Genomic DNA, 26,236 nt, shown 5'->3' with positions numbered 1-26,236 from the left:
GTCCTGTTCTGGTCACCGTACTAGCAGAAAGATGTGAAGACTTTGGACAGGGTACAGAAATGCTTTACCAGTATGTTATCTGGTTTGGAGGGTTATTAGTTATGAGGAGAGATCAGATGGTTTGTATTCACTTGAATATCAAAGGATAAGGATGACTTGATAGAACTTCTCAAAATTATGAGAGGCATGGATAGAATGGGTACTTGGAGTCTATTACCCAGGCTAGAAATGTCAGTTACTAAGGGACTTGGGTTTGAGGTAAAATGGGGTAAAGTTTAAAGGAAATGTGAGAGGAAAATTTTTTTTACATAGAGGGTGGAAAGTGACTGGAATACACTGCCAGCGGAGCTGGTGGAGGCAGATACAATAGCAACATTTAAGAGGTATCTTGGTGGATACATGACTAGGCGGGGAACGGAAGGATATGAGCCGTATAGGGGCAAAACCTTTTAAGAAAGGTGTCATGTGTCAGCTCAGTCTTGGTGGGCCGAAGGGCCTGTTCCTGTGCTGTACTGTTGTTTGTTCTTAATAACAGATGATAAATAAATGCAGGTCCAGCCAGTGATGCCTATATCCCATGAATGAATTAAAATAAAAGGTTGTTAGATTTTGGAATACCAGGGAAATTATGGGATCTCTGGAAAAGTAGAGAGTTGGAGATGGTGTAGAAGATTAGCAATGATCTCACTGAGTGGTAGAGTAAGTTTTGAAAAGCTGAATGCCCTTATCCTACTTTGTTATTTTCTGAAAGATACCTTTGGCAAGATGAGTCAAACAGAGGTGCTCATCTGAACTGGCTATTTGCCACTTTATTGGTTACACTGATAATACTGACAGGTGTAAGGTGTGTATCCAGACTCCCGTGAATGTAAATGTACTGATTACTCCACTAATGATTGTTAATCTCCTGTAAAATCTAATGTCACTTTGTGTTCATCTCCTGTTGGGTGATATATCTCTCTTACTCCTTGTCCCCCATTAAAAGATCAGGTGCTTGCAGGGCTGCCAAATGGAAATCATCTTTTAGTTTCTCCTAATGGCAATATCCAATGCTTGGAATCTAATGTAACTCTTCAGAATTACCCTCACCACGTTGTCAAGGCGATGACAGAAGTCCAGCAGTGAATGTCATCCATTTTCTATCCAGCCAATCATTATGCCAATCCGATTGAATTTGATTGATAAACATGTACTACACAGTTTTTTTGTTTTGCAGATTTTGCTCTTTAAGAATTGGGTGAAAATTGCCCATAACTACTTGAAGGAGCCATGATAGGGGCTCAGGAGTTTGAGAAGATACTTGCACCCTGCTTACCAAATCCCACAAGAAGGAGAATATTGTGTTAAACTTGAGTTGTTTAAACAATAACCTGTGGCATTTTTGGAAACCCCTAAACTATGACAATCACGATGTGAAGATGCCAGTGTTGGACTGTGGTAGACAAAGTTAAAAATCGCACAATGCCAGGTTACAGTCCAACAGGTTTATTTGAAAATACAAGCTGAAGGAGCAGTGCTATAACCTGGTGTCGTGTGATGTTTAGCTATGACAATCAGCCCTTTGAAATTCAAACATCTTGTTTCATGAATTTCTCTTATTTGTATTTGTCCTGTTGGGAATATGTTGAGACTGGGGACTGTTTGTCACATTGTTATCTGCTAAATTCTAAATCAGAATTCGAGTTCATTTAATATCATTGGAGGGAACTTATCGTAACTGACAAGAACATTTATATGAACCCCTCCACACAGGGTGAATTCCACAGACTTGTATCAAGTAAATAGTGCTTAATTTTTCATTTGGAAAAAAAAATGTTCATTCTCTTTCAGAAATTTGAGCCATCAATTAACATGCGCCAACAAGGATTGATGTCATTTGAGGGCTTTGCAAGGTAATGCATGTCTCTTTAAATTGCTGTTTCAGAAAAGGCCATCACACCCATACATAGATGACCCAGTCCTTTTGGTGCACTAACAAGTGCTTCGTTCATATTTACCAATCACCTTCTCACTCTGCTCGCTTTATTTCATCTTGAAGGCTCCACTTCTGTCTGTACATGGACAAAATGTTGAACTGAAATCAAAATGACCACACACACTCATCAAGCGCTTTCCTTTTCAGATTCTTGGGGGTCACGGCTGTCCCACGCAGGGGCAGACGGTGTTTTGGCTTGGGATGATGTCAACTAATAATTCATATTTTAAACTGGTCCAATGTTCATGGCTCTTTATTTAGGACAGAGAATGACACATGAAGTAGAATGGAGCTTGATGGAATGTAATAGAGCAAGAGAAGCAAGGGAAATAGTGACTCTTATATTTCTAATGTTTGTAACAGCTGAAAACAAGTTGATTGTGTTTCTAATAATTACAGAGCGACAGTTATCTACACTGCATTTTATACATCTTTTACAAATACTATTTTCAGGTTTCTAATGGACAAAGAAAACGCTGCTTCAAAGAACGATGAATCCCAAGTTAATGTCGAGGATTTACAGTACCCACTTTCATATTATTACATTGAATCCTCTCACAACACTTACCTCACAGGGCATCAACTTAAAGGAGAGTCCTCAGTGGAACTTTATAGCCAGGTATCAGATCCTTAACCCCAGTCTTTCCTTCTCTTGCATATCTACAGCTATTCCCAGCTGGTTTTTGCTCTGTCCCCTTCTCTTTCTCTGTTTCTGTTTGTCTGCCTGGTAATCCATCTCTGGTTCTGTTTGTTCCTTGTACCTTCTCCCTCTATCTCTTCCTCCCTTTCCTTCTCTCTCTTTAACCTACTCTTTCTCTCTCAGTTGTATGTACTTTGTTGTAGTTCCATTCCTTCTCCAGTGATTTGGTGCCTATTTGCTCTTTTCAGGTGCTGTTGCAGGGATGCCGGAGTGTGGAGCTGGACTGTTGGGATGGAGATGATGGTATGCCAATCATCTATCACGGTCACACACTCACTACAAAGATCCCATTTAAGGTGCAGTTCAGTTTAATTTCCTTGGTCTTGTGTGATATAAATAAAGGGATATCAATAAGTGCCGGTTTAATGGCCATTTGTATTTTCCCCTCGTAGGATGTCATTGAATCAATCAATCGAAGTGCATTTGTAAACTCTGAGATGCCAGTAATTTTATCGATAGAGAATCACTGTTCATTGCCTCAGCAGCGTAAGATGGCCGAAATTGTTAAGGCAAGTATTACAACTGTTTGTTCCCAGTACTGGGGGTTGATGACTGCTGGGCGAGCTCTAACAAAAGATCTGTCTACTTTTTAGAATGTCTTTGGAGACAAACTGGTAACAAAATTTCTGTTTGAGAGTGACTTTGCGGATAATCCAATGCTTCCATCCGTGTGGCAACTCCGAGGCAAAATCCTTCTCAAGAACAAGAAACTGAAGGCCCATCAGACTCCAGTAGATATACTTAAACAAAAGGTAAGCTTTGTTCAGACTTTTCTGCTGGATTGTAATCATAATTCATAAGACTTGCTGGTCTGGAAATATAATTACATTGGTGCCTTTTATACTTCTCAATGTCAGCTAACATTCTGAAAATCCAGATGAAGCCATGAAAATACCAATAGGATGACCATACAAGGAGCTCACTGGATAGAGAGTTGCCTTGAGCAGTAGTTAAAAATCACACATTGAATCCCTAGGGTACAACAAACCCAGGAAAATCAGATTGGAGTGATTGCACATTATTGAGGTTATCATTTTTGATCCATTCGCTGAAATGGACAAAAGATCAAGCTTACAAAGCTTCTTGCATTGATTTTCATCCATACTCTGTATCCAGGCAATTCAGTGCAGTCTGGCATAGAAATGGGAAAATCTGTCTCATTATTCCCCTATTGAAAATCCCAGGTCATATAGCTGATCCCCTGAACTAATAATTATTGTTAAGGAAGTCGTTGTGTAGAGGGGTAAAGTATTACAAAGGATAGAAGATTAACTGCTTCAGTTACATGGGACATTGATGAGACCATATCTGGAGTACTGTGCACAGTATTGGTTTCCTTATTTAATGCTTTGGAAGCAATTCAGAAAAGGTTTACCTGACTATTACCTGAAATGGGCGGGTTGTCTTATGAGGAAAGATTGGACAGTGTAGGTTTTTATTTGTAGGATTTCAAAGAGTTAGAGATAACTTAATTGGAATAAATAAGATTAAAAGGAGTCTTGCAAGGTAGATGTGTGAAGGGTGTTTCCTCTTGTGGGGGAATCCAAGTTTTTAAAAAATAAATGATTACCCATTTTACACAACAATGTAATAAAGTTGTCTTTGGAATTCTTTTCCTGAAAAGACAGTGGAAAAACTAAGCTTTTGAATATTTTTAAGACTGAGGCAAGTAGATTCTTGATAAGTAAGAAGCTGGAAGGTTATCGGGGATGAGTGGGAATGTGGAGTACTCAGATCAGCTTTGATGTAATTAAATGGTGAAGCAGACTCAAGGGCCAAGTGCCTGCTCCTAATTCGGATGTTCATATGAATGTTCATATCACCAACGCACTTTAAAAAATATTGTATGTTCAGTCAGAATAAACATGATCTTGTCTTTGACAAAATGGTTCAGTTTTTGAGGATAAAGGGGTACCTGTATTTGCCATGTACTTGAATTTCCAAAAGGCATGTGATAAGGTGCCACATGAAAGGTTAGTATGTAAACTAAAGACAGAAGGTTTCGCACAATATGTTAGAATATGGATTAATAATCAGGAAACAATTAAACATGTCATTTTCAGGTTGGCAAGCTGTAGCTGTGAAGCGCAGTAAGTGCTTAAGCTAGGGCCTCAGCTATTTACAGTCTATATTCATGACTTCGATCAAGAGACCAAGAGTAATATATCAAAATTTACTGATAATATAAAACTGATTGGGAATATAAACTGAGAGGCAGACACAAAGATTCTTCTCAGAGAAATGGGTAAGTTACAACCAGGACAACTGGGTGGACAACGAGGTGGCAGCTGGAATATAATGTGGAGAAGTGTGAGGTGGTTCATTTTGGATTTAAAAATAAAAAGCAGATTTTTATTAAAAGTGTGGTGCTTCTAAGTGTTGGTATTCAGGGAGGTTGTACAAGGAAAGTAGGACATTAGTATACAAATTATTAGGAAGGCCTATGTCAATTTGGCTTTTATCGTAAAGGAATTGGAGAACAAGAAATAGAAAGCCTGTTATAATTTGTATATAGCTTTGGTGAGACCATGTCTAAAACACAATTTTGGTCTCCATAACTGAGCAAGAATGTATTTGGATTAGAGGCAGTAAAGAGTCATTGCACTGATCACTGTATGAGAGAGTTGTCCTGTGATGAGAGTATGAGTAAATTCAGCCTATATTCTCTAAAGGTTAGAAACATCAGAGATAATCTCGTTAAAACATGCTAAGTTCTGAAGGTGTTTCGGTGCAGACATAGTGAGATTATTTTCCCTGGATCAGGAATCTTGAACACAGAGGCAGCACAGCGACAGCACAAGAGGTCAGTTGCTCAGGACAGAGATGAGGAGAAATTTCTTTGCTCAGACGATCACTGCTCTCCCATGCTACAAGTTGCAGGCCATTCCCATTCATCGTACTCTTCCTTATATCCCCTTGTATTTCTGCTTGAACACCTTAAATCTGTGTCCCAGCTAATGGGAACAGCCTTTTTCTTCTGTTTAATTTGCAAAAGTCTGTTACAATTACATGCATCTCTATGAATCTCCCCTCAACCGCCTTTGCTGCAAAAATGACAACCCCAGCTTCTCCAACCTAATCTTATTGTTAAATTCCATTATCCCTGAGTCCATTCTGGGATATCCCCTCAAGTGTGTGTTGATCAAATCTGGATGCTGTTACACCTCACTGGGGCAACGTGCTGGAAATCAGGTCTTACTATTCCCAGAGTCACGACAGATTAGATTCTACAGTGTAGAATCGGCCCAACCAGTCCACACCGACCCTCCGAAGAGTAATCCATCCAGATCCATTTCCCTCTGACTAATGCACCTAACACTACGGGCAATTTAGCATGGCCAATTCACCTGGCCTGCACATCTTTGGACTGTGGGAGGAAACTGGAGCACCCGGAGGAAACCCACACAGACACAGGGAGGACGTGCAAACTCCACACAGTCGGTCGCCCAAGGCTGGAATCGAACCTGGGACCCTGATGCTATGAGGCAGCAGTGCTAACCACTGAGCCACCATGCTGCCCCAGACTTTGAAGATTTTATAAAGCATTCCCAGTTTACTTGTCAGAAAACTCCGCTTGATTCGTGAAGCATGGTCTGTCTTTTACAAACCTACGCCTAATGCTTAATATCCTCACCCAGTGAAGGTCTGGTAGTCTCAGTTCTGAATTTTTCAAGTGATCGCTGCTCGAGGCCGTGACTGGGCGAGAAGGTTCCATGTTTTTATTGCCTGGCATTTTCTACATGGCTTATTGGTTTGTCAGTCGCTGTGCTGAGGTTGCTGTACTGACAGATGTGTTATATCTCACAGGCTCACCAGCTGGCCAACCTACAGGCACAGGCCAGCAACGGCAACCCGACTGGTCTAGGTAGCCCAAACAATGATGAGGAAGATGATGAAGACGATGACTACGACTATGACTATGAGTCTCTCTCTGACGGTAGAAAACATATTGTATCTGATCTTTTTTTTATTCTTGATTTGAAACCACACCTTTGTTTAAAACAGAAGCACTCTCTTAGTCTCATGTTCTGTTTTCAGATTCACGTTCTTTGCAAGAATGTGCATTGTATCGGTATGTTTTTAGACTGATGTCCCAGCAGTTGATCGTTAAAAATACTGACTAGATAAAGCAAAGCGGGAGCACTGTTGTACTTTGTAAAGATCCCAGTACAGAGTGAATATGAGTGTCAGCTGAATAAGGTGGAGTTGTGTCTCACCACGCACAGCAAACTGTACAATCACAAGGTGATGTTCCGTTCTGGGAAACCAATGCTCACTTGTGTCCACATGGAAATTCCCAATCCCAGCTGTCCTGTCAGAGGCCAGTTAGGACCATGGATGAATCATCCCCTCGTGAAAGTTGGTTAGTCAGAATCTCGTACACTCTGCTTTCTGGGAGAGATTGGCAGTTGAGTCAGTCAAAGAGGGAATGAGCATTTAAATAAGGGAGTGCTCTTTACTTTTTCACCCTAATTGACACCAACAACTAGTTTCAATCTGGGTTGTTAATGGAGGAAATTGGCATTGTTGCTTCACTGAGGTGAATTCAGACAGAAATTGACACCACAGGCATTATAAAGACACATGACTGTAAGGGAACCAGCTTTGTTTGGTAGTTTTAAATAGGGATGGAGAGTCAGAGAGGCTTAGAGAAAGAATTGCAGAATGAAGGGCCTGGCCACTGGTGTTGAATTACAATAGCACAGAAAAGATCATCTAACCCATCAAATTGATGCAGCTCTCAAAAGCAACCCAGTTAGTCCATTCCCTGTTCTATTTCTGTCTTGCTCCACATTTATATTTCCCTCTAGTGCTCATCCAATTTTCTTTTGAAGTCACTGGTTACATTTGCTTTCGCCACCTTCTCATACTACAGGCCATTCCCATTTGCTACATTTTTCCTTACATCACGTAGTATCTCTGGTTGGACACCTTAAATCTGTGTTCCCAGTGTGTGCACCATCAACTAATGGGAACAGCTTTTTTTCTGTCTAATTTGCCGAAATCTGTTACAACTATCTGATAATTATCTGTGTCTCTATGAATCTCCCCTCTGCTGCAAAGATAACAACAGCCCCAAAAGTTAAAGATTTTATAAAGTACTGAGTATTTCCCAGTTTAGCTGTCAGTTTGATTCATGAAGCATGGTTTGTCTTTTACAACCTATGCTGCCTCTCCTTCATGAACTGAAACCTCTCCATGCACCTAAAGACTTTTACTTGGATTATCTTTTTCTAAAGCCTCCTCCAACACTGACACTGAACTGACTGTTGTGCAGTTACTAGTTCTGTCCTTAAATTCCTCCTGGCACCTGGGTACTGTTTCTTGGAGCTTATATGGCAAACCATTCCCTGAATTCAACCCACGTCTCCTTTAGCAACCTGGGATGCAGGGTTACAGGGATGGGGATGGGTCTAGTTAGGATGTGCTTTGGAGGGTCAGTATGGATTTGATGGGCTGAATGGCCTGATTCCACGCTGTAAGGAATCTATTCTACAAGCCATCTGGCCTAGAGGACTTATCCTCTGTAAGTATTTTGGCTGCATTCTCTTCCTCAGCAAACCCAGCTGCAAGATAACCATTAATTATTCTGGATATGTTGCGCACTCCCAAACATGTATCACCTTCTTTGTTTCCAATAACTATGTCCTCATTCTTATAAGCACTTAATATTTACATACTAATTGCCAATAATTGGGTTCTGTTTAATGTTAACTGCCATTCTGTTCTCACATTTTCTCTTTGCCAGGGAGCGGCAGGAAAGTAAGGTTAACACTGCCATCAGATTGACCATGACCTGTCTGAATGGTGGAGCTTCAGCTAGTCCTGGTCCTACTTCTTATTATCTTATTCATTTCTCCTGTCAGTCTATTGCATATTTATGTCTCACTTGAAGAATTGACTAGACATCCATCCTACAAACACTTTTGTTTTTAATTCATTGACTTCTTTATCTCCTTTGGTTCTTCTGGTAGGGAGTTACCTAACCTACACCAATAGTGAGGGGGTTGAAGAAAGGGCTGGAGCTGGAGATGTGTCGAGTTCTTGGAATTTGTAAGATTGGAAGAGCACTGACAATAAATACAACATGTAGTGTGCCCATTTCCAGCCCCATATACACTCGTACTTTCAATTGTCTGAATGGCACAAAGAATCATTAACATTTATCTTTTGATGTCCATTTTTTGAGGAGCTTGCATCTTCAAAAGGTATTGAATTGATCAGATTCTGTCAACAGTTTCTAGATGTTGACCTGATGTGTGCTGCTAATTTAAGTTTCTTAATTGCGTTTGATCAAAATCATAGCGTTAAAGCTCAGGTTTTTGCCACAAAGGAGATTTGCTTCACCACAGTGAAAATGGCAGAATGCCTCCAGAATCTGAGGTTTCATTTCCTAGTTTGATATTTCTCATTCCCGCCGGGGTGAGAACGAGGGTAGTCTGTAATTTGCATACAAACAGTTCATAGAGGCAGTCACGGTATTAATGATCAGCTACCTCTGCTCAAATCTAATCTTTGTGTTAGGAAACCCGAGTGTGCAGACCAGGTCAAGGTAGGAGCAGGTCAGATCTCAGTGCATAACCAGAGTATTCTTTGGGAGCATTGACCTACCCCTGTGGACTTGGTCTCAGAACATTTTGAGGGTGGAGGTCACAGACCCTTTCGGGGTGGAGTGGATCAATCAGGTCTCCTTCGAGGCAGGCCTCAGATGGCCTTTAGGATTGTTAGCTATGAAAAAGGGTTGCGTTAACCTCTTGCAACTGTCCAACCTGTCAAGAACTGTCAAAAGTGTTTATATATGCGGATTTTTCCTCAATAGAGCGTGATCTAAAGTAATCAATCTTTTTCTAAATTCAATATGCATGATTACTTAGATTAGATTACTTTACAGTGTGGAAACAGGCCCTTCGGCCCAACAAGTCCACACCGACCCGCCGAAGCGTAACCCACCCATACCCCTACATTTACCCCTTACCTAACACTACGGGCAATTTAGCATGGCCAATTCACCTGACCTGCACATCTTTGGACTGTGGGAGGAAACCGGAGCACCCGGAGGAAACCCACGCAGACACGGGGAGAACGTGCAAACTCCACACAGTCAGTCGCCTGAGGCGGGAATTGAACCCGGGTCTCTGGCGCTGCGAGGCAGCAGTGCTAACCACCGTGCCGCCCATAAATTCACCTTATTCACCTTATTCAAGGTGAATTGGCATTATAGGTGAATTAGGTAAAGATGACAGATGGAAGTAGGCACTAAGATGGCATAGTGGGTATGAAGGACCATGGGGGGAGTTACTGAATGGTATCGGGTTGCACTTGGGCTATGAGGGTCTGTAGGAGATGGGTAGTGGGCATTAGAAGGCATGTATGTGTGAAATGCAGTGAGGGAGGTGTGAAGGCTAGAGGAAGGCTATTTTAGTCTTTTATTTTAATTTTTGGCCAAGGAGCGAGAGCCCTGAGATTGGCTTTCCACCCTGCCCATCTCAGAGATTGACAGACTCCTGAGATCTACTAGATCAGCTACCTTGATACTAGGTTGCACCCATACCTCTTCCCCCATGCCAGGCTGAAAATAGTCAGGATTTCTCCCACTTTTGCACACGTGACCTTGGATTGAAAATTGGACCTGGGTTTCTGCTGCTCAGGTGGGTGTTTAGACCCATGTGTCGACAAGGAGAGGTGGGGAACATAATTTGTTGGCATGGACCATTCCATAGGGTAGGGCAAAGGCTGAATCCAGTTTTCTGCAAGACATGGATCTACTAGCACAGAAGTAATCTCAGTAAATGGTGCAGAAATCATGCTTTAGGAACTTAGGAACAGGAGTAGACCATTCAGCCCCTTATGTCTCTTCCACAATTCAGTAAGATCACGGCTGATCAGTGGCCGAACTCCATATATTGACTTTTGGTTAGCAAAATAAATCTCTTTGGATTTCAACTTATTATATTGCAGGGATCTACAGGAAACAAGCTTTTGGCGAATGTAATTCCTAAAAATAAATGTAAACTCAGATTCAATTTGGACTCACCTCCCCCTCTAGCTCAGCACCTTCATGAAGTGGGTATATAAACCTGATCATTCACTACTATTTGTCCTTGCCCTGTGGTGAACTGCAGCCATAACCCACTCTGGAATAGGCACACGTGTGTAAGCATTGTTCTGGGGTCTCACTGACTGGACTATGCTGTTAACTACCCTGTCGGGCACCAGTTATCTGTTGAATGAAACACTTCAACACGTGTAAGAGAAAGGGAAGTAATGGAAAACTGGGGAGGAATGCTCCCAATAGGACAGCTCATTGGCAGCAGGTGGGCAGGCATTGCTGTTACTCACCTGTCTCCAGTAAGGGGCATCAGGTTGACCACTCATCAGTGCAGTCTTAATGACTCGCCCAGCACCACTGCTGCCACTATGTGACTGGGCAACCTGACAATTATATTTAATTGTTGCAGAGTTTAATGCAGCCTAAAAACATCCATATGGTAACAATATCCATTAAATGTTAATGCTGAGATTAACACGCCCAGCCAAGATAATTATCAAGTGTGTAATTTAGTTAATGCAGTTCAGGTCTTCCAGACTAACACTGAGTCAGCTATTGTATTCATATTTGTCATGCCAAAACAACAGTCTAAACCACTTTAACTATTACTGTGCCTGTAACACACACAACTAGCCTGAAGTGTCAATTCCACCTCAAGAGTATTATAGCTGCTCCTGTATGAAACAAATCTGAAGAATGAGGAGGTTGGGAATATGAGATTCAAGTAGTTTCAAAGGCAGAGAGACCGATTTGATGTTGGGGTGTGAAATGTGAATGGGCCCTTTCCCCTCGTTGATTCTTCCATGGGACATGGGTGTGACTGGCAAGGCCAACATCTGTTACTCGAATTGCCCTTGAATTTGTACCATTCCAGAGGATAGACCCATTGCTGTGGCTGTGGAATTACATGTAGGTCAGACCAGGTAAAGGTGGCAGAACTCTTTCCCTTAACGATATTACTGCTGGGTGTTTATGACCAATCAATAAAAGTTTCATGGTCACTGAGACTACCTTTTGAATTTGTGTTTTTAATTGAATACAGACTCCACGAGCTGCAGAGCAGTGACTGGGCTTCTGGATAACTGGGTCAGCAACATGACCACAGCCCCATTCTTCCCCCAGCTTTTAAAATGTACACCTCTGGCTCATAACAAAATTGCCCAAGATTTTTGTCTCTTCAGAGCTTGTATTTGAAAGTAGTTTGAAAGGCATGTTGGAGAGATGAAGGAGTGAGCTGCAATGTTGGGCTGGATAGAAGGCCTCCCTCAGTTCTCAGAGATGGAAACCCAGCTCCCAGCATTAATTAAACACCCCCTAAATCTCACTCTGCCACCCTCACCCAACCTCCATGCTCCTCTATTCCTCAACATAAGCTCCCATTCTTTGATCCTCTGTGCATCATTCTAAATCCCTCCTTTGACTCTTCCAAGCCCCCTCAGATCCCCATGTACCCATTCACCTCTCCATGCCCCCGTTGACACTGTCTTTGCCCCCTCAGATTCCTATTCTGCCCCATATCTCCCAAGTATCCTCCATAGCCTCTACTCCAGTATATACAATCTGCAGGAGCCATGCAATAGCAATTGAAGTTGTTTTCCTTACAGATGTAAAAACAAACCTGAAACAATCTAATAAGACTCTCATAAACCTCTTTCTTTGATGGTGCAAAGATAAAGCCTTCCTTCTGCAGGGAAAATAAGGTTGTTGTAAGATATTACCATTGCTGAGAAGGCCAGTATTTCTTGCCCATACACAATTGCCATTGATAAAGTGGAAACTGTCACTGCCACCTTCAACTGCTGCCATTCACCTGGTGCAGGTACATCCTCAGTGCTCTTTGGGAATATTTATAATCAATCTGTTCAGGTGAGCTATGACATACCTCTGGAATAGGTGGGTCTTGAGACTTGAACCTTGGCTATCTAATCCAGAGATAGGAAAACTACCACTGTGCCACAAGACCCCAGCAGTGCTATTTTGGAAGGGATGTTAATCCCGTAAGTGCCATTACGTTTTGTAAACAAACAATCGTATTGTCAGAACTCTTATCAAAGGTAGATCATCTTATTTCTAGTTCCTTATGTTATCAATTGTTCGTTGAGAAGTTACCTCAATAAACCATTTGCTAAGCTAACTACTTCTAGAACTCAGTCAAGCCTTCATGTTAGCCATAAGTGTCCAAACATTAAATTGCAGTGAGAAGACCCTGAAATTGAAAGAATAGATGGTATTAAATTTCCATTTTTAATGCAAATTCACTATCTATCACTAGAAAGGGTAAGCGCTTATGTTTCTCTTAACTTACAACAAGAGAATCATTTTCAAAGACAGGGCTGACTGTACATTGAAATCACAGTACCAGAAGTGACAGGATGGTATTCTAATATTTTTCTGCATTTTTCAATGTAGTACAGTTCTTTCTCCAATGAATAAAGTACTATAATACATGCCAACATTTACACAATGTGCATCAATGTAATGAACAATTGGCTCTTACAGGAAATATCCAAAGGATGAACCACTGCATTAGCAGATATCTGCATTACAATACAGCATTCAGTTATAACATTGAAGGGTGTTAAAATATTTTAACGTTACCTGTCAGAAGATTCCTGAGTAGGCTTCCCTGCCATGGGCATTAACATTCCAAGAAGATGTACTTCCTTTGGACTTCCAAAGCCCACAACAGTTTCAAAAATAGTGTGCAGGTGGGGACGTATTGCTCCTGTGGCCCTCACAATAGGAACCTGACATTAAAAATAATTCATTTTGCACTTAAGATGTTCTTTTCCGATCTGTGAAAAGGCCACATGAAAATGGCACGTGGCCAGGAAATCGTTTCCCCTGCAAAATAAAAAATTCTGCATTGGGAAGGCATTTATCATCTTCTCAGGGAGATGAAAATCCAACTCCAAAAGCCATGTCAAAACTGCAGTTGCATATGGAAATTGTGGGAGCAACATCTGTGGAAAGTGAGATTCCCCATCAGGGAATTTCTCTGTGAGCACTTCATACCCTGTTGTATGTTAAAAATGCACCTAATGATTGAAGCTGTCAGTCATAAAAGAGTAATTCTGGTAATATTGCAACGACCTATGTTCAAAGCACTCTGTCTTTATTGTTAGTATGGTTACTCAGTTGTGTGTTCCTCACACACTCTGTTAATACTCCGTATCACAAATCCAGCTCCATTACCACTGAATTTGTTATAATTATTTACAGTGATCTAGAGCTGAACTAGATTGTCACATTGCTGCCACACTGGATCTTAAGCTGATCATTTATCTACATATCTGTGCCGTCGGTAATGCCATCTACTTCCGCTTTTGTTAAATTGCCTGACCTCACAGCCACCTCAGCTCCTATGCTGATAAAACCCTCATTCATCCATCGTTGGCTCTACTATTCCAAATCACTCCAAGCCAGCTTTCTACCCTTTGCCATATTCAGACATTAACTCCTGTAAACCTCTAATGCAATTGGTCTACTCACACTGAATCCTATTCTCCCATTAGACTGTTTGCCCTGAGCTGCACTTCCTCCCAGTTATGGAACACCTCAATTTTAAAATCCCCATCCCTGTTGTCCAATCTCTTCATGGCCTTCTCCCACACCCACAGCCCTCCATTCCTCTGCACCTACAATTTCTGGCAGCTCCTCCAGCCTCGCTAGCCTCCAACATGTCTGCGTTCCTCCAGGTCTGGCCCTTTGTTCATTCCTGATTGTAATCACTCCACCTTTGGCAGCCATGCTTTTAGCTGCTGGAACCCTAGGCAGTGTATTTCTTGGCATCCTTTACTAAGTTAAAGGCACAATATTAATACAAGTTGTTGTGGTTTTCCTTGAGTAGTTATTCATTTCTCTCCAGTTTTACTAACATTTAATATTTCTTAAACTCACTGTGCTGACTAATTTCTGACTCTCTGCTTTTATTCCCTCTCTGTCTTATGTTCTTCTCCTGTAGCTGATGCCCTTCTTGCATCCTCCTCTGCTGTGAATGACCAAGAAGGTAAAAGTCCCAGTTTCACCACTGTAATGCCGAGGCTGTTGATGGTGCTGCAATGTGGGGATGGCAGGGCTAGGGTGGGTCTGTATTATCAACCGTCAATTCGATGCAGCCTTTCCATTTTGGAGATACCTTAACACTTTCAAGGTGTTATTATTTGGGCTTTGACTTTGCAGATCTGACTCAAAAGAAAAATTGCAGCAGATGCTGAGGATATGAAATTTAAAGAAAAACAAAATACGAAATGTTGGAAATACTTAGGCCAGGCAGCTTCTATGGAAAGGAAAACCCTTCCACAGAATGGGGAGAAGTTAGAAATGTGATAGATTCAAGACTCTGAAAGGGGAAGAGTTAGAGAAAGACCAAAAAAAAAGGTCTACAAGACAAGGGAGGTTGGTTGATATAGTTTTGGCGATGTGAAGCCAAAAGGGAGTGGCAATGGGACACACGAGGAGGTAGGCATGATAGAATGATGAACAGTTTCTGTCAGGAAATGCAAGGACAGGTAGAATAGTAAAACCAAAACCTACAAAGTGAAAGGAAACAAAATTCTCAATCTATCTTGGCCACTGCAAAAGGCTGAGGGCAGAGTGATCATAAGGTGGAGAATGGAAAATGCCAAGTCACCGGAAGCTCAGGGATCCACCTGCGGACTGTAGAGACGGGGGCTCTAAATAGTTTACACTCGGTTTATGATCGGTCTTCCCAGCCATATTGTGAACAGTGAACACGGTAAATTGCAAGATGTTGGTTTTCAACAGGAAGGATCGTTTTGGGGCCTTGGACGGATCATTCTCTTCACTTTCTCCAACCTCCAGCAAGATGCCCGCACCAACCACATCTTCCCCTCCACTTTTAGCATTCCGAGGCAACACAGCCTGCACAACATCCTGTCCCACTTTCTCAGTCACCCCAAGTCCTTACCAAGCACCTTTCCATGATAGTGCAGGAGATGCAACTCCTGCAGTTTTTCTGCCTCCCTCAGTACGTAAAAACCTCCAAACTGGACCCTTCAATCTTGGTTGTCACTTCCATTCCATGGGTAGCTGATCTAGGATGTGGCGGAATGCTGAAAGGGGGAGTGCAGGAAGCAGAGATGGCATAAAGTAATCCATCCGTGGTTTCAATAATCCCAGCCTGAGGCAAGAAAATTAGTTGCCATTAATTCTCTCTCTCTGCAGATGCTGCCTGATCTGCTCAGTGTCTTTGGTATGTATGACTGTTGTGATTAGTGAGCCTGTCACTGCTATCCCAGTATCACATCTTACCTTGGAAGAAGAGAGAGGCACTGGGATAAACAGTCCTGCTGATACTTTAAGTAGTGCCTCATGCAAATATCAGAAATACTGACCAACTAGAAGTTTCTGATAAACTGACGTTACATTGCTATAGAGAATAAGAATAGTAGTTACTAGCCAGTTATCTTGTAAGGTTGCTTGCATTGTGAGGTGAAATTCAAGCTGAGAAACCATTCCAGTGTATCTTCTGGATTGATGATTTATTGCTGCCATCTGTACCAAGATACAGTGAAAAGCGTTGTTTTGTGTGCTTATATAGGCAGATTGTACCATACAAAGTACATCAGGGTAGTAGAACGAAGTGCAGAATATAGTGTTGCAGCCACAGAGAGGTCAGAATTAACATTGAAGAGGTCCATTTAAAAGTCTGATAATAGCGGGGAAGGAGCTGTTCTTGAATCTATTTGGACATGTATTCAAAAGTTTATGGCTTCTGCTGGAAGGAAGAGGGTGAACGACAGTAGAACTGGGGTGGCAGGAGTCTTTAATTATGTTGATTGCTTCCCTGAGGCAGCGGGAATGTGGAATGCTGTTATTAACAAGCTGTGTAATTAAAATGTGGTAATGTCCCACACAACAGTTAGTAATTGCCACACAATTATTGCTCATCGAACCAAAGTGAAACATAGCTCCCCTTCCTTTCTTATTGAATTGATTTATTCTACTTAATAACCATTAATAGCTTTCTGGTGAGGTTATAAATTCTTTACATTTTTTCTGCATTCAGCTTATTATTTTCTGCTTCTGTTTTTCACCTAAAGTCTAGGGCAGATGTTCACCTCTTTTGTTCACCATATGTTCTGGAAAGAAACGATATTGAAATGGGTTTTACTGAATAAGACATGGAATAATGTTGCCGCTGCACATAAATATTTCAGTTGGCACATTGTTGGAAATATATTCACAACATTAATCATTCTGTCACCATCAGTGCCAGTGAAGGAAGTTTTCCATTATAACTGTTTTCAAAATGCTTTTTTTTGCCTCAGACGAATGAGTTGACCTTGCCCACAGTATTTGCAAAAGATAAAGTAGAAAGAGCACACCCAAGCATCACATTCCAGATGCCCTACTTTATTCGTGGACACAGAGTCACTTGGAATTGCTGGCTGCCTACTGGAACTGGGCAAACAGATTCTAATCCTTACAATATCCTGACAAAGCAACAAGACTGTATCAATCTGTGTTAACTTCCCTACAATTAACACTGTGAACACTTGAAGAATACCTCTCCACATTGACAGAGTACATTATGTGGTATATCATTCCTTTTGTTGTAAGCCAGTGCATCATTTGACTTGGGGTGATGTTGCAACTTCCTCCTCCACACTTCAGAGATTGCATCCTGTCTGCAGTACAGGTGGAAAATTCCATGTGCAAAGCATGTGGCAGACTTGTGTGCATGATTCACTCCAATAAGCCTATCGCTGAAATGGCAACAAGATCACCTTTCACCCAGTTAGGAATCAGGCAAGCAGTCAGCAGGAGTGTGAACCACTAATTGTGAAATTGCAATCATGAAGGGGCCTAAATTCAACATCCCTATTTCATAGGCAGATTGAGGGTGCACTGATTGGCAGTGCCAGAGAATTTGGCCTGTGCCATATTTGTCTGGGTATTTTAGCCACTGCTTTACTTTGAAATCTGCCTGTAGTGGTTTCAAGCCTCTTCCATTAATATGAGGCTCCTGTGCCCACTATACAGAAAGTCCATTCAATAAGTCAGTAGTAGCAGGAATTCCAACAAGCTCAGGGATGTGTAGGTTTGCTGCATTAAGCAGGGTTAAATATAGGATGGGGGAATGGTTTGTATGAGTTACTTTTTGGAGGGGTCAGTGTGGACTGGTTGGGCCGAAGGGCCTGTATCCACACTGTAGGGAATCTATGATTCTAAGTGTTTCAGGCTCTTAGTGGTCTATCTGGTAGTCCTTAATCTGGAGCCCGCCCGCCTCTACATTACATTACTTTTCTGCAACCTATCAACCTGTACTTGGCCCACTTCCCATTTGGCTCTCTCTTCACCCCAGGTTTATTAAAATTGAAGGGTCCAGAGTTCACTGGATTCATTCCTGTTTAGCATGGTTCTTCTCATATAAATGCTTCAGAACCCTGGAACAACTTTGCAATGATGCTAGGGAGCAGCCCATCACTGAGTATAAGTAGCACAGTGTAGGTGAATTTAGAATGCACTCGGAAGACTCATGCAAGCACCTAACATGAACAAGGTATATTCATCTCCATCTAATGTAACTATTAGTCAGAGCCTGTATAATCATCACGTACAGCAGTGTTTAAAATTAAGATATAATAAATAGTGTTATTTTGAAGTCTAAACCCAAAGGAACTTCTTGACATTGACTTCTCCTTGACCAGGCAAAAATGAAGACTGCAGATGCTTGAAATCAGAGATTAGATTAGAGTGGTGCGGGAACAGCACAGCAGGTCAGGCAGCATCCAAGGAGCAGGAAAGTCGACGTTTCGGGCAAAAGCCCTTCATCAGGAATAGAGGCAGAAAGCCTCCAGGGTGGAGAGAAAGTAGCATTGAGTACAATAGGTGGATGGAGGTGGGGATGGAGGTGATAGGTCAGAGAGGAGGGTGGAGCGGCTAGGTGGGAAGGGAGATTGGCAGGTAGGACAGGTCATGGGGACAGTGCCGAAACTGGTGAAGTCCACATTGATGCCCTAGGGTTGAAGTGTTCTCAGGCAATGAGGCGTTCTTCCTCCAGGCATCTGGTAGTGAGGGTGCGGCGGTGGAGGAGGCCCAGGACCTCCATGTCCTCGGCAAAGTGGGAGGGGGAGTTGAAATGTTTGGCCACGCATGGTGGGGTTGATTAGTGCGGGTGTCCCGGAGATGTTCCCTAAAGTGCTCTGCGAGGAGGCGTCCAGCCTCTCCCAGTGTAAAGGAGACTGCATTGGGAGCAACAGATACAATATGTCACGTAGATCATGTGACTACCTGGTCAGGTCCACGCCCTCCAACAGCCCACCCTCCCGTCCTGGTACCCTCCCCTGCCACCACAGGAATTGCAAAACCTGCGCCACACCTCCTCCCTCACCTCCATCCAAGGCCCTAAAGGAGCTTCCACATCCATCAAAGTTTCACCTGCACTTCCACACAAGGGACCAAAGCATTTGACATTTATTATATCCGTTGCTCCCGGTGCGGTCTCCTCTACAGTAGGGAGACTGGACGCCTCCTCGCAGAGTGCTTCAGGGAACATCTCCAGGACAACCGCACCAATAAACCCCACCGCCCCGTGGCCCAACATTTCAACTCCCCCTTCCACTCTGCTGAGGACATGCAGGTCCTGGGCCTCCTCCACTGCCGCTCCCTCACCACCCGACACCTGGAGGAAGAATGCCTCATCTTCTGCCTTGCAACGCTTCAACCCTAGGGCGTCAATATGGACTCACCAGTTTCCTCATTTCCCCTCCCCCCACCTTACTCCAGTTCCAATCTTCCAGCTCAGCAGTGTCCTCATGACCTGTCCTACCTGCCAATCTCCCTTCCCTCCTATCCACTCCACCCTCCCCTCCGACCTATCACCTCCATCCCCACCCCCATTCACCTATTGTACTCTTTGCTACCTTCTCCCCAGTCCCACCCACCTCCCATTTATCTCTCCACCCTGGAGGCTTCCTGCCTCTATTCCTGATGAAGGGCTTTTGCCTGAAACGTCGATTTTCCTGCACTTCTCCTTGACCAGTCTGTCTTGAACTCAAAGTCATATTGTGACATCAAACCACACAGAGAGTTATTTGCCTCTCTCTTCGGTTTGTGAGTTCATTGTGATCATTTCTCACCTCTTACTGGATGCTGCAAATTACAAATGGACAGTTGGCAGCTACAACCAATGATAAAAAGGCAAGCCATTCAATTTGTTCCATATATTTTTTTGAAAGATCATCTAGCTGCCATCTTTCTTTCTCCAATAAGCTGAACACCACCAGAAACAGGAGTTTGAAATGTGATATAAGTATAAAAATGATCACCTTTGGAATAAATTGGTTACAGCTTTCAGGCCAGTCACTTTAACCGCAATATTGGGTGAACTTTTAGAAATTATATTCAAGGTCACATTGGTAATCATTTAGATAGTGTGGATTAAACAGGATAACACAGTCAGGATTTGGTAGGGACCAAAGCATTTGACTGAATATTTTGTTGAGGTAACAGCGAGATTTGGTGTGGTATACTTGGACCATGAAAAGGCATTTAATAAAGTGTCACATAATATACTTACCAGAAAAAGTGAATTAAATGGACAGAAGGAGTTTAGATATCAAGTTAGTTGAGTGACAGGAAACAATGTGTAGTGGTGAACCAGAGGAATATGTGCAGTGGGATTCCTCGGGGATCTATACTGGGCTCAGAGCTTTCCTTGATCTGAAGTAATTACCTAAATTTGGGTGCACGGGGCAGAATTTCAGAAGGTGTAGATGATGCAAAATGTAAAAGTTGAAACTTTATTGCTGGAACAGCACAGCAGGTCAGGCAGCATCCAGGGAACAGGAGATTCGACGTTTCGGGCACAGGCCCTTCTTCAGGAATGGTGTCCCGGAGCTGTATGAACTAAGAGGAAGATAATGATAGACTTGAAAAGATCACAGACAGGCTTGTGAACCAGGTGTGGCAGATGAAATTTAGTACAGAGGTGTGTAAAGGATTGCATTTTGGTAGGAAAAGCAAAGGGAGGTAATATAAAAGATATAATTCTAAAGAGAATGTAGTTGCAGACAGATCTGGAGTAGTTGTGCACAAATCATTATAGAAAGCAGGTTGAGAAAGGAGCACACAAAAGCTTGGTTTTACAGAGTAAAGGAGGTACAGATGGCTGGTAAGTGCAAGACTATGTGCTACGCTCTGCTTTCAGTGGGAACTGCACAATGTATATTTATTTTTCCTGACGTGTGTCAGTGTGTGGGCAGTATGTGAGTTACAGTTGGACTGGGCAGTGATATCCTGGTGGTCAAATAACCCGAACACGCATTCACAACAGCAAAATAATGAGAACGCTGGAAAACTGAAGCATAAAGTGAAAAATACTGAACACTCTCAGGAGTTTAGGCAGCATCAGCAGCAAGAGAATCAAAAGTAGCATTTCAAGTTACTGAGCTTTCAATGGAACTGTCAGCACTCGCTACCCTTACACAGGCCAAGTGGAGGAGGGATACTGAAAGCACATCGTCCTGAAGGGAAGAGGGAGTGAAGATTGTGAAAGAAGCCTCACTGCAAAATCTTAGCAATTCTTTCTGTTCTGTATGGAATGATTTCTTTTTGAAAAAGAAAATCCATTTTATTGCCATTATGTGGCAGGCATGATATAAACAAATGGGGCGATAAGGTTAATATTGCTTAACACTTGGAAGCTGACTCTGGCACATTGCGAGATTAACAGTAAGTACTGTCGAGCATAGAGACAGCTGCTATGTCCTAACAATTTTACTGTGGTTTTGAACAGCCTATATGCATTGCTTCACTCTGTACCTAAATAGGAAATGTGTGATGGATTTTGTCTGGGAATGAAATTGTTTGAACATAATTATGCTTTAAAAAAGGAATTTTCCTGTGTACTGGTTTGAGCCAATTGTACCTTTTGCCAAAATAGTTTGAATGATAGACATGGCAGTGGCTTATCACTTCTACCCTGTACCATGTGCTGTCTAGAAATGGGATCAATTGTGGATGAGATGGGAATGTATAGCGATAGCCTGTTCAGCTTCCAACCTCATCCACCCCTCCACCTGACACTTCAAATGGGAGATTGTTTCCTTTTAATTTTAAATTAAAATATGTTTTTCACATTCTGTTGGGTATAATTACAATATTGCAAAGTCTAATAACAGTAACTCTCTTGAAATAATGTTGTTTTCACAAAATGTACATGGCACAGCTGTTGTCAACAAACCTGCTCATCCATTCACTGACTGAGAACAGCTGTCCCATTTAAATGTGTGTAAATTGGGGATTATTGCAAAGAATAAGCTCACAAAGATTGTTCCATGTTTTGGGATCAGGAGCGATTTGTCATACTGGGCTGAGGATGTTAGCAGGTGGTTGGGTTAGTTCACTGCCACCAATCCTACTTTCCAGATACTTTCAATTGACCTGTTTGGACATACAAACCTCTGAAGCAGGTGAGCCTTTCTGGCCTAGAAGTAGGGACACTACCATCACTCTACCAATCCTCCTTTCTGCTTATTATGTAAGCGCAGCTCTGAAAGGAGTAGTGGTGGATGGATCATTAAAGTCCATAAGTAGATACTTTCTAAGCCGCCTGTTTAGAGATGCTATAACACACCTTAGAAGCAAATGGGATTTGAACCCAGGCTTCCTAGTTCAGAGCTAGGGACGCTACCACTGTACCACGAGAGACCCATAAGAAATTGGCTTCAAATTTATGAATTGCATTTAAACCTTACCAGCTGCAATGTTGCGATTTGGACCCATTCCCATGGGGTATTAACCTGGTTCACTAGTCCAGTAGACATTATAATTACACTACCATTTCCTTGGCCAATTCTCCATGTTTCAAACAAACACAACTCGACCTCTTGATTGGGCACTGCAGCAAAAATGCAAACTAACAGTTAGTGGGAACCTACATATTGAAATGGAAACTTACTACAATCAAGATGACATTGAAGCATCCTAGTCCCTGCAGTGGTCAGTAAAGGTCTGTATTGTGCTAGTGAACAATACATGCTCCATCACCATGGACACCCTGTTATGAACCAGACCAGACCCCCTCAAAACATTCTAAATGTTCGCCTAGACTCTAACTGTTGCTTATTTTAAAGGTGGATGTGAGGTGCTGGTTCCAGAAGTGTTATGACTGGTCAAACTACTCAACATTAAGCAAAATACAATTTATTTAAACCCTATAGTTAAAATACAAAGAAAGAGAAATTTAGAATAACTGAACTGTTGGAAAACTTAACCGAATATGAGACACAGTACCAATTAGATTAGATTCAACTACAGTGTGGAAACAGGCCATTTGGCCCGACCATTTCCACCGACCCACTGAAGAGTAACCCACCCAGACCAGACCCATTTCTCTCTGACTAATGCACCTAACACCATGGGCAATTTAGCATGGGCAATTCACCTGGCCTGCACATTTTTGGACTGTGGGGGGAAACTAGAGCAACTGGAGGAAACTCACACAGACATTGGGAGAATGTGCAAACTCCACACAGACAGTCGCCTGAGGCTGGAATCGAACCTGGGTCCCTGGCACTGTAAGGCAGCAGTGCTAACCACTGAGCCACTGTGCTGCTTACTAATTAACTGTACCAATACAGTAACATCCCATAAACACACCCCTTGGCAAAAAGGCAAATGCACTTGACTTATGCAACAAGATATAATTAATTACATGATAACAATAGATACAGTTAACGTAAATGATTAGATATGATGACAGCTATCAGGAACAGGGTGTGGCACATTTGCTTCTGTCAGGACCTGTGCAAAGTTAACTGTTTCTTCATTTGAGGACGGTGAGCCATCATCAGGTTGGATGGAGCTAATGTAATCTTCAGCATTAACTCTTCCAGAACCATTAGTTCTTGCTACATAACCTACTCAAGTGAATCTGCTGCTTGGCAAGCATTCTGTAAGTGTTATAAAACTGTCTCATGAGAGTCTGTTCCTTCCTTTCCAGACAACATTCTCGATGACAGGCCTGAGAGCAAGCCGTCGAGTGATAAATATCACTTTGAATATTCAGAAGAAACTCCACGGAGAATCAAAAAAATATCAACTGACGCAATGTTACACAGCAAGGAAAAGACAAAGCAAAAAAGATTCATTGTGAGAAACTGCACATTTTCATTTCTGCATTAAGTCACATTAAAAAAATGCTTTGTTTTTTCTCCTGCTGAGGATAGCAACTGCAGAGCAGTGTAAGGACCTAAGCACAGCACAGGTCGGGAGTTGCTGGGCACTGCTGGGGTTTAATGGGGCTTGTAGTAAATGGAGCACAGGAAATTGGCATAGGAGTAGGCTGATGGCTAGGAAGTGCTGATAACAGAAAGTACTCAATGCCTCTATATGACATTGTGTTTTGTAAACTCAACCATTTGTTTTAAATGGACAAACAGCATATAGAGGGATGTTGCATGAATGCATTTGATGTCAGTTGGTAAGTACCCTCACACTGAACCTTCCATTCCAGAGACTTGTGCGTGTAATTGAGATTGGCATGCACTGTGGCACTGAAGGAGAGCTGAACTGTCAGAGGCCCTCCATCCCAGAGCTGGCTTCACACCTGTAGAGTGGCCCTGTGGTTGGGCGAGAGGGAAATCCTGCCCTTTGCTGCCTCCCTGCAATTTAGGTGGGACCCACCTTCCTGCCCAGAGGCTAATTGTGAGGCTGGTCAGAGCAAGCTGCCAGCTTTGGAATGAGCAGCAGCGTGAGGGCACTGCTCAGCCTGTCCCCTACCTGAATAATTCCAGTTGCTGACTGGGATTAAACCTCCCCAGCACACCCCACTGTCCCACCCCACCCTGCCAACAGCTGCTGCAGAATTGCCTTTAGTTTTTCAGTCGATGTACAGGATACTGCCATTGACATCTACCCTTATATCTTTGAATGATCAATGAAATTTAAAACCATGGTTGGTCAACTCTCACAGGTAGACTTACAACTTATGGTATTGTTTGATGCTTCCCCATTGTCCTGACCAATATTTAACTCTCGACTAACGTCCTATTTTATAAAAAAATGTGATCTGGTTATTTTATTGCTGTTCTCACTAAGCACAGGTTAGCTGTTGCTGAAGTCACTGTACTTCAAATGTACTTAATGGGCTGTAAAGCATCTTGGGTTACTTGGGAGTTATGAAAGGGGCTACATAAATGCAAGTCTTCTAGTTACTTATTGGGGGAACTAATATGTCCAAATATTGAAAGGAAACATTGCTTCCATGCGTGAGGTGGTGCTCGGTGGGCCATAGTTTAATTGCTGTTTACTTAATTCTCAGGTTTATGACATGGAGTTGGGTGAAGAGTTCTACCTGCCCCAAAACAAAAAGGAGAGCAGACAGATAGCACCCGAACTCTCAGACTTGATCATCTACTGCCAGGCCATCAAGTTCACAGGTACCTGTCAGTAAGCGAATCCTTTGTATATCTTTGTCTGTCATGTAACACTCGCCAATGATGGTTTTATTGACTAACGTCGCCTTTATGTGCACGGAATGAACAAGAAGTGAATATAAGAGTGTGAGTCTCTTGAATTCTGATCAGGAAGGTCTGTTGTTCAGTGTCTGAAACAGCAGGAGTATGGAAGCTGGCAACGTGTAGGAAGCTGAGCACATTGGAACACATTCGGCCCCTTGGAAGGCCGAAGGGCCTGTTCCTGGGCTGTAAATGTGTTAGAGCAGAACATATCCCCAGTTGGCCCAAAATAGAGTTGATTGTTAATAATTTCTGAGCAAAATCGTCGTCTTCATTAGATCCTTATGAATTTAAAAGAAATAAACTGAAATGTTTGATAAATATCATTCCCAAGCTGTACTTGCAGTAAGAGACAATCATATTCTTCCTTGTTATTATATCCCGATCTCTCAGTTCTCAAGAACACCCGCATGTCATCAGGTCTCCGAACACAGGCCTATCTGGACTCTGGGTGCACACAGATCGTTCTGAGCTCCTGGTGCATTGACTTTGTGGACATTTTGAACTCCTCAGGGGTACTGTGTAAGATACTGAACCAGACACGTGGCACCCTTGCCCCCTTACATCCTATCCAGCTGGCACTGTACCCCCTCTCCAGTTGTTACCCTACCTCCACTCCAACTGGCATCTCATTTACTTGGCATCTTACCCCTACCAATCTGGTAACTTGTACCTTTTTCCAGCTGGCACCCTAATTACCCTAGCCTCCTATTGCCTTCCCTGCCAGCCACTGTATTGATCTGGCACCCTGCCCTGCCAGCACCCTAGCGTCTCACTCACTTTATGTACTTACAGTTTGACAGCAGTGACTGTCAGGACCTTTATTTTTATAATACAGGGGCAGGAATTTAGAAGATAGGGTCTCGAATTAGGGGTCAATCTTTTTTTTTTAAAAAAAAGGGGTCGCCTAGAAATGGGGTGATATTTTTTTCTTTCTGAGAGAGTTTTTGGAACTCCCCCCTAAAAATGCTATTGAATTGGAATCAGTCAGGTCAGAGGTGAATAGATTCTTGCTGAGCAAG

At 42.4% G+C, this 26,236-nt stretch overlaps 1 protein-coding gene across 1 annotated transcript in view; it reads left to right on the top strand.

Annotated features, from left to right (window-relative positions):
• The window catches only part of plce1 (phospholipase C, epsilon 1), a 381,748-nt gene that overhangs the window by 313,119 nt on the left and 42,393 nt on the right, over positions 1 to 26,236 (top strand). The window contains exons 15-22 of the mRNA XM_043712462.1: positions 1,831 to 1,892; positions 2,429 to 2,594; positions 2,864 to 2,971; positions 3,068 to 3,184; positions 3,269 to 3,427; positions 6,483 to 6,612; positions 23,699 to 23,847; positions 25,019 to 25,136. Coding sequence (XP_043568397.1) covers positions 1,831 to 1,892; positions 2,429 to 2,594; positions 2,864 to 2,971; positions 3,068 to 3,184; positions 3,269 to 3,427; positions 6,483 to 6,612; positions 23,699 to 23,847; positions 25,019 to 25,136 — 1,009 coding nt within the window. The remainder of the gene's footprint in view (positions 1 to 1,830; positions 1,893 to 2,428; positions 2,595 to 2,863; positions 2,972 to 3,067; positions 3,185 to 3,268; positions 3,428 to 6,482; positions 6,613 to 23,698; positions 23,848 to 25,018; positions 25,137 to 26,236) is intronic.

This window comes from Chiloscyllium plagiosum, chromosome 22 (genome assembly GCF_004010195.1).
Source record: "Chiloscyllium plagiosum isolate BGI_BamShark_2017 chromosome 22, ASM401019v2, whole genome shotgun sequence".
In the NCBI taxonomy this organism is placed as follows: domain Eukaryota; kingdom Metazoa; phylum Chordata; class Chondrichthyes; order Orectolobiformes; family Hemiscylliidae; genus Chiloscyllium; species Chiloscyllium plagiosum.
The sequence above is the reverse complement of the archived record's forward strand: the minus strand, read 5'-3'. Positions and strand labels throughout refer to the sequence as shown.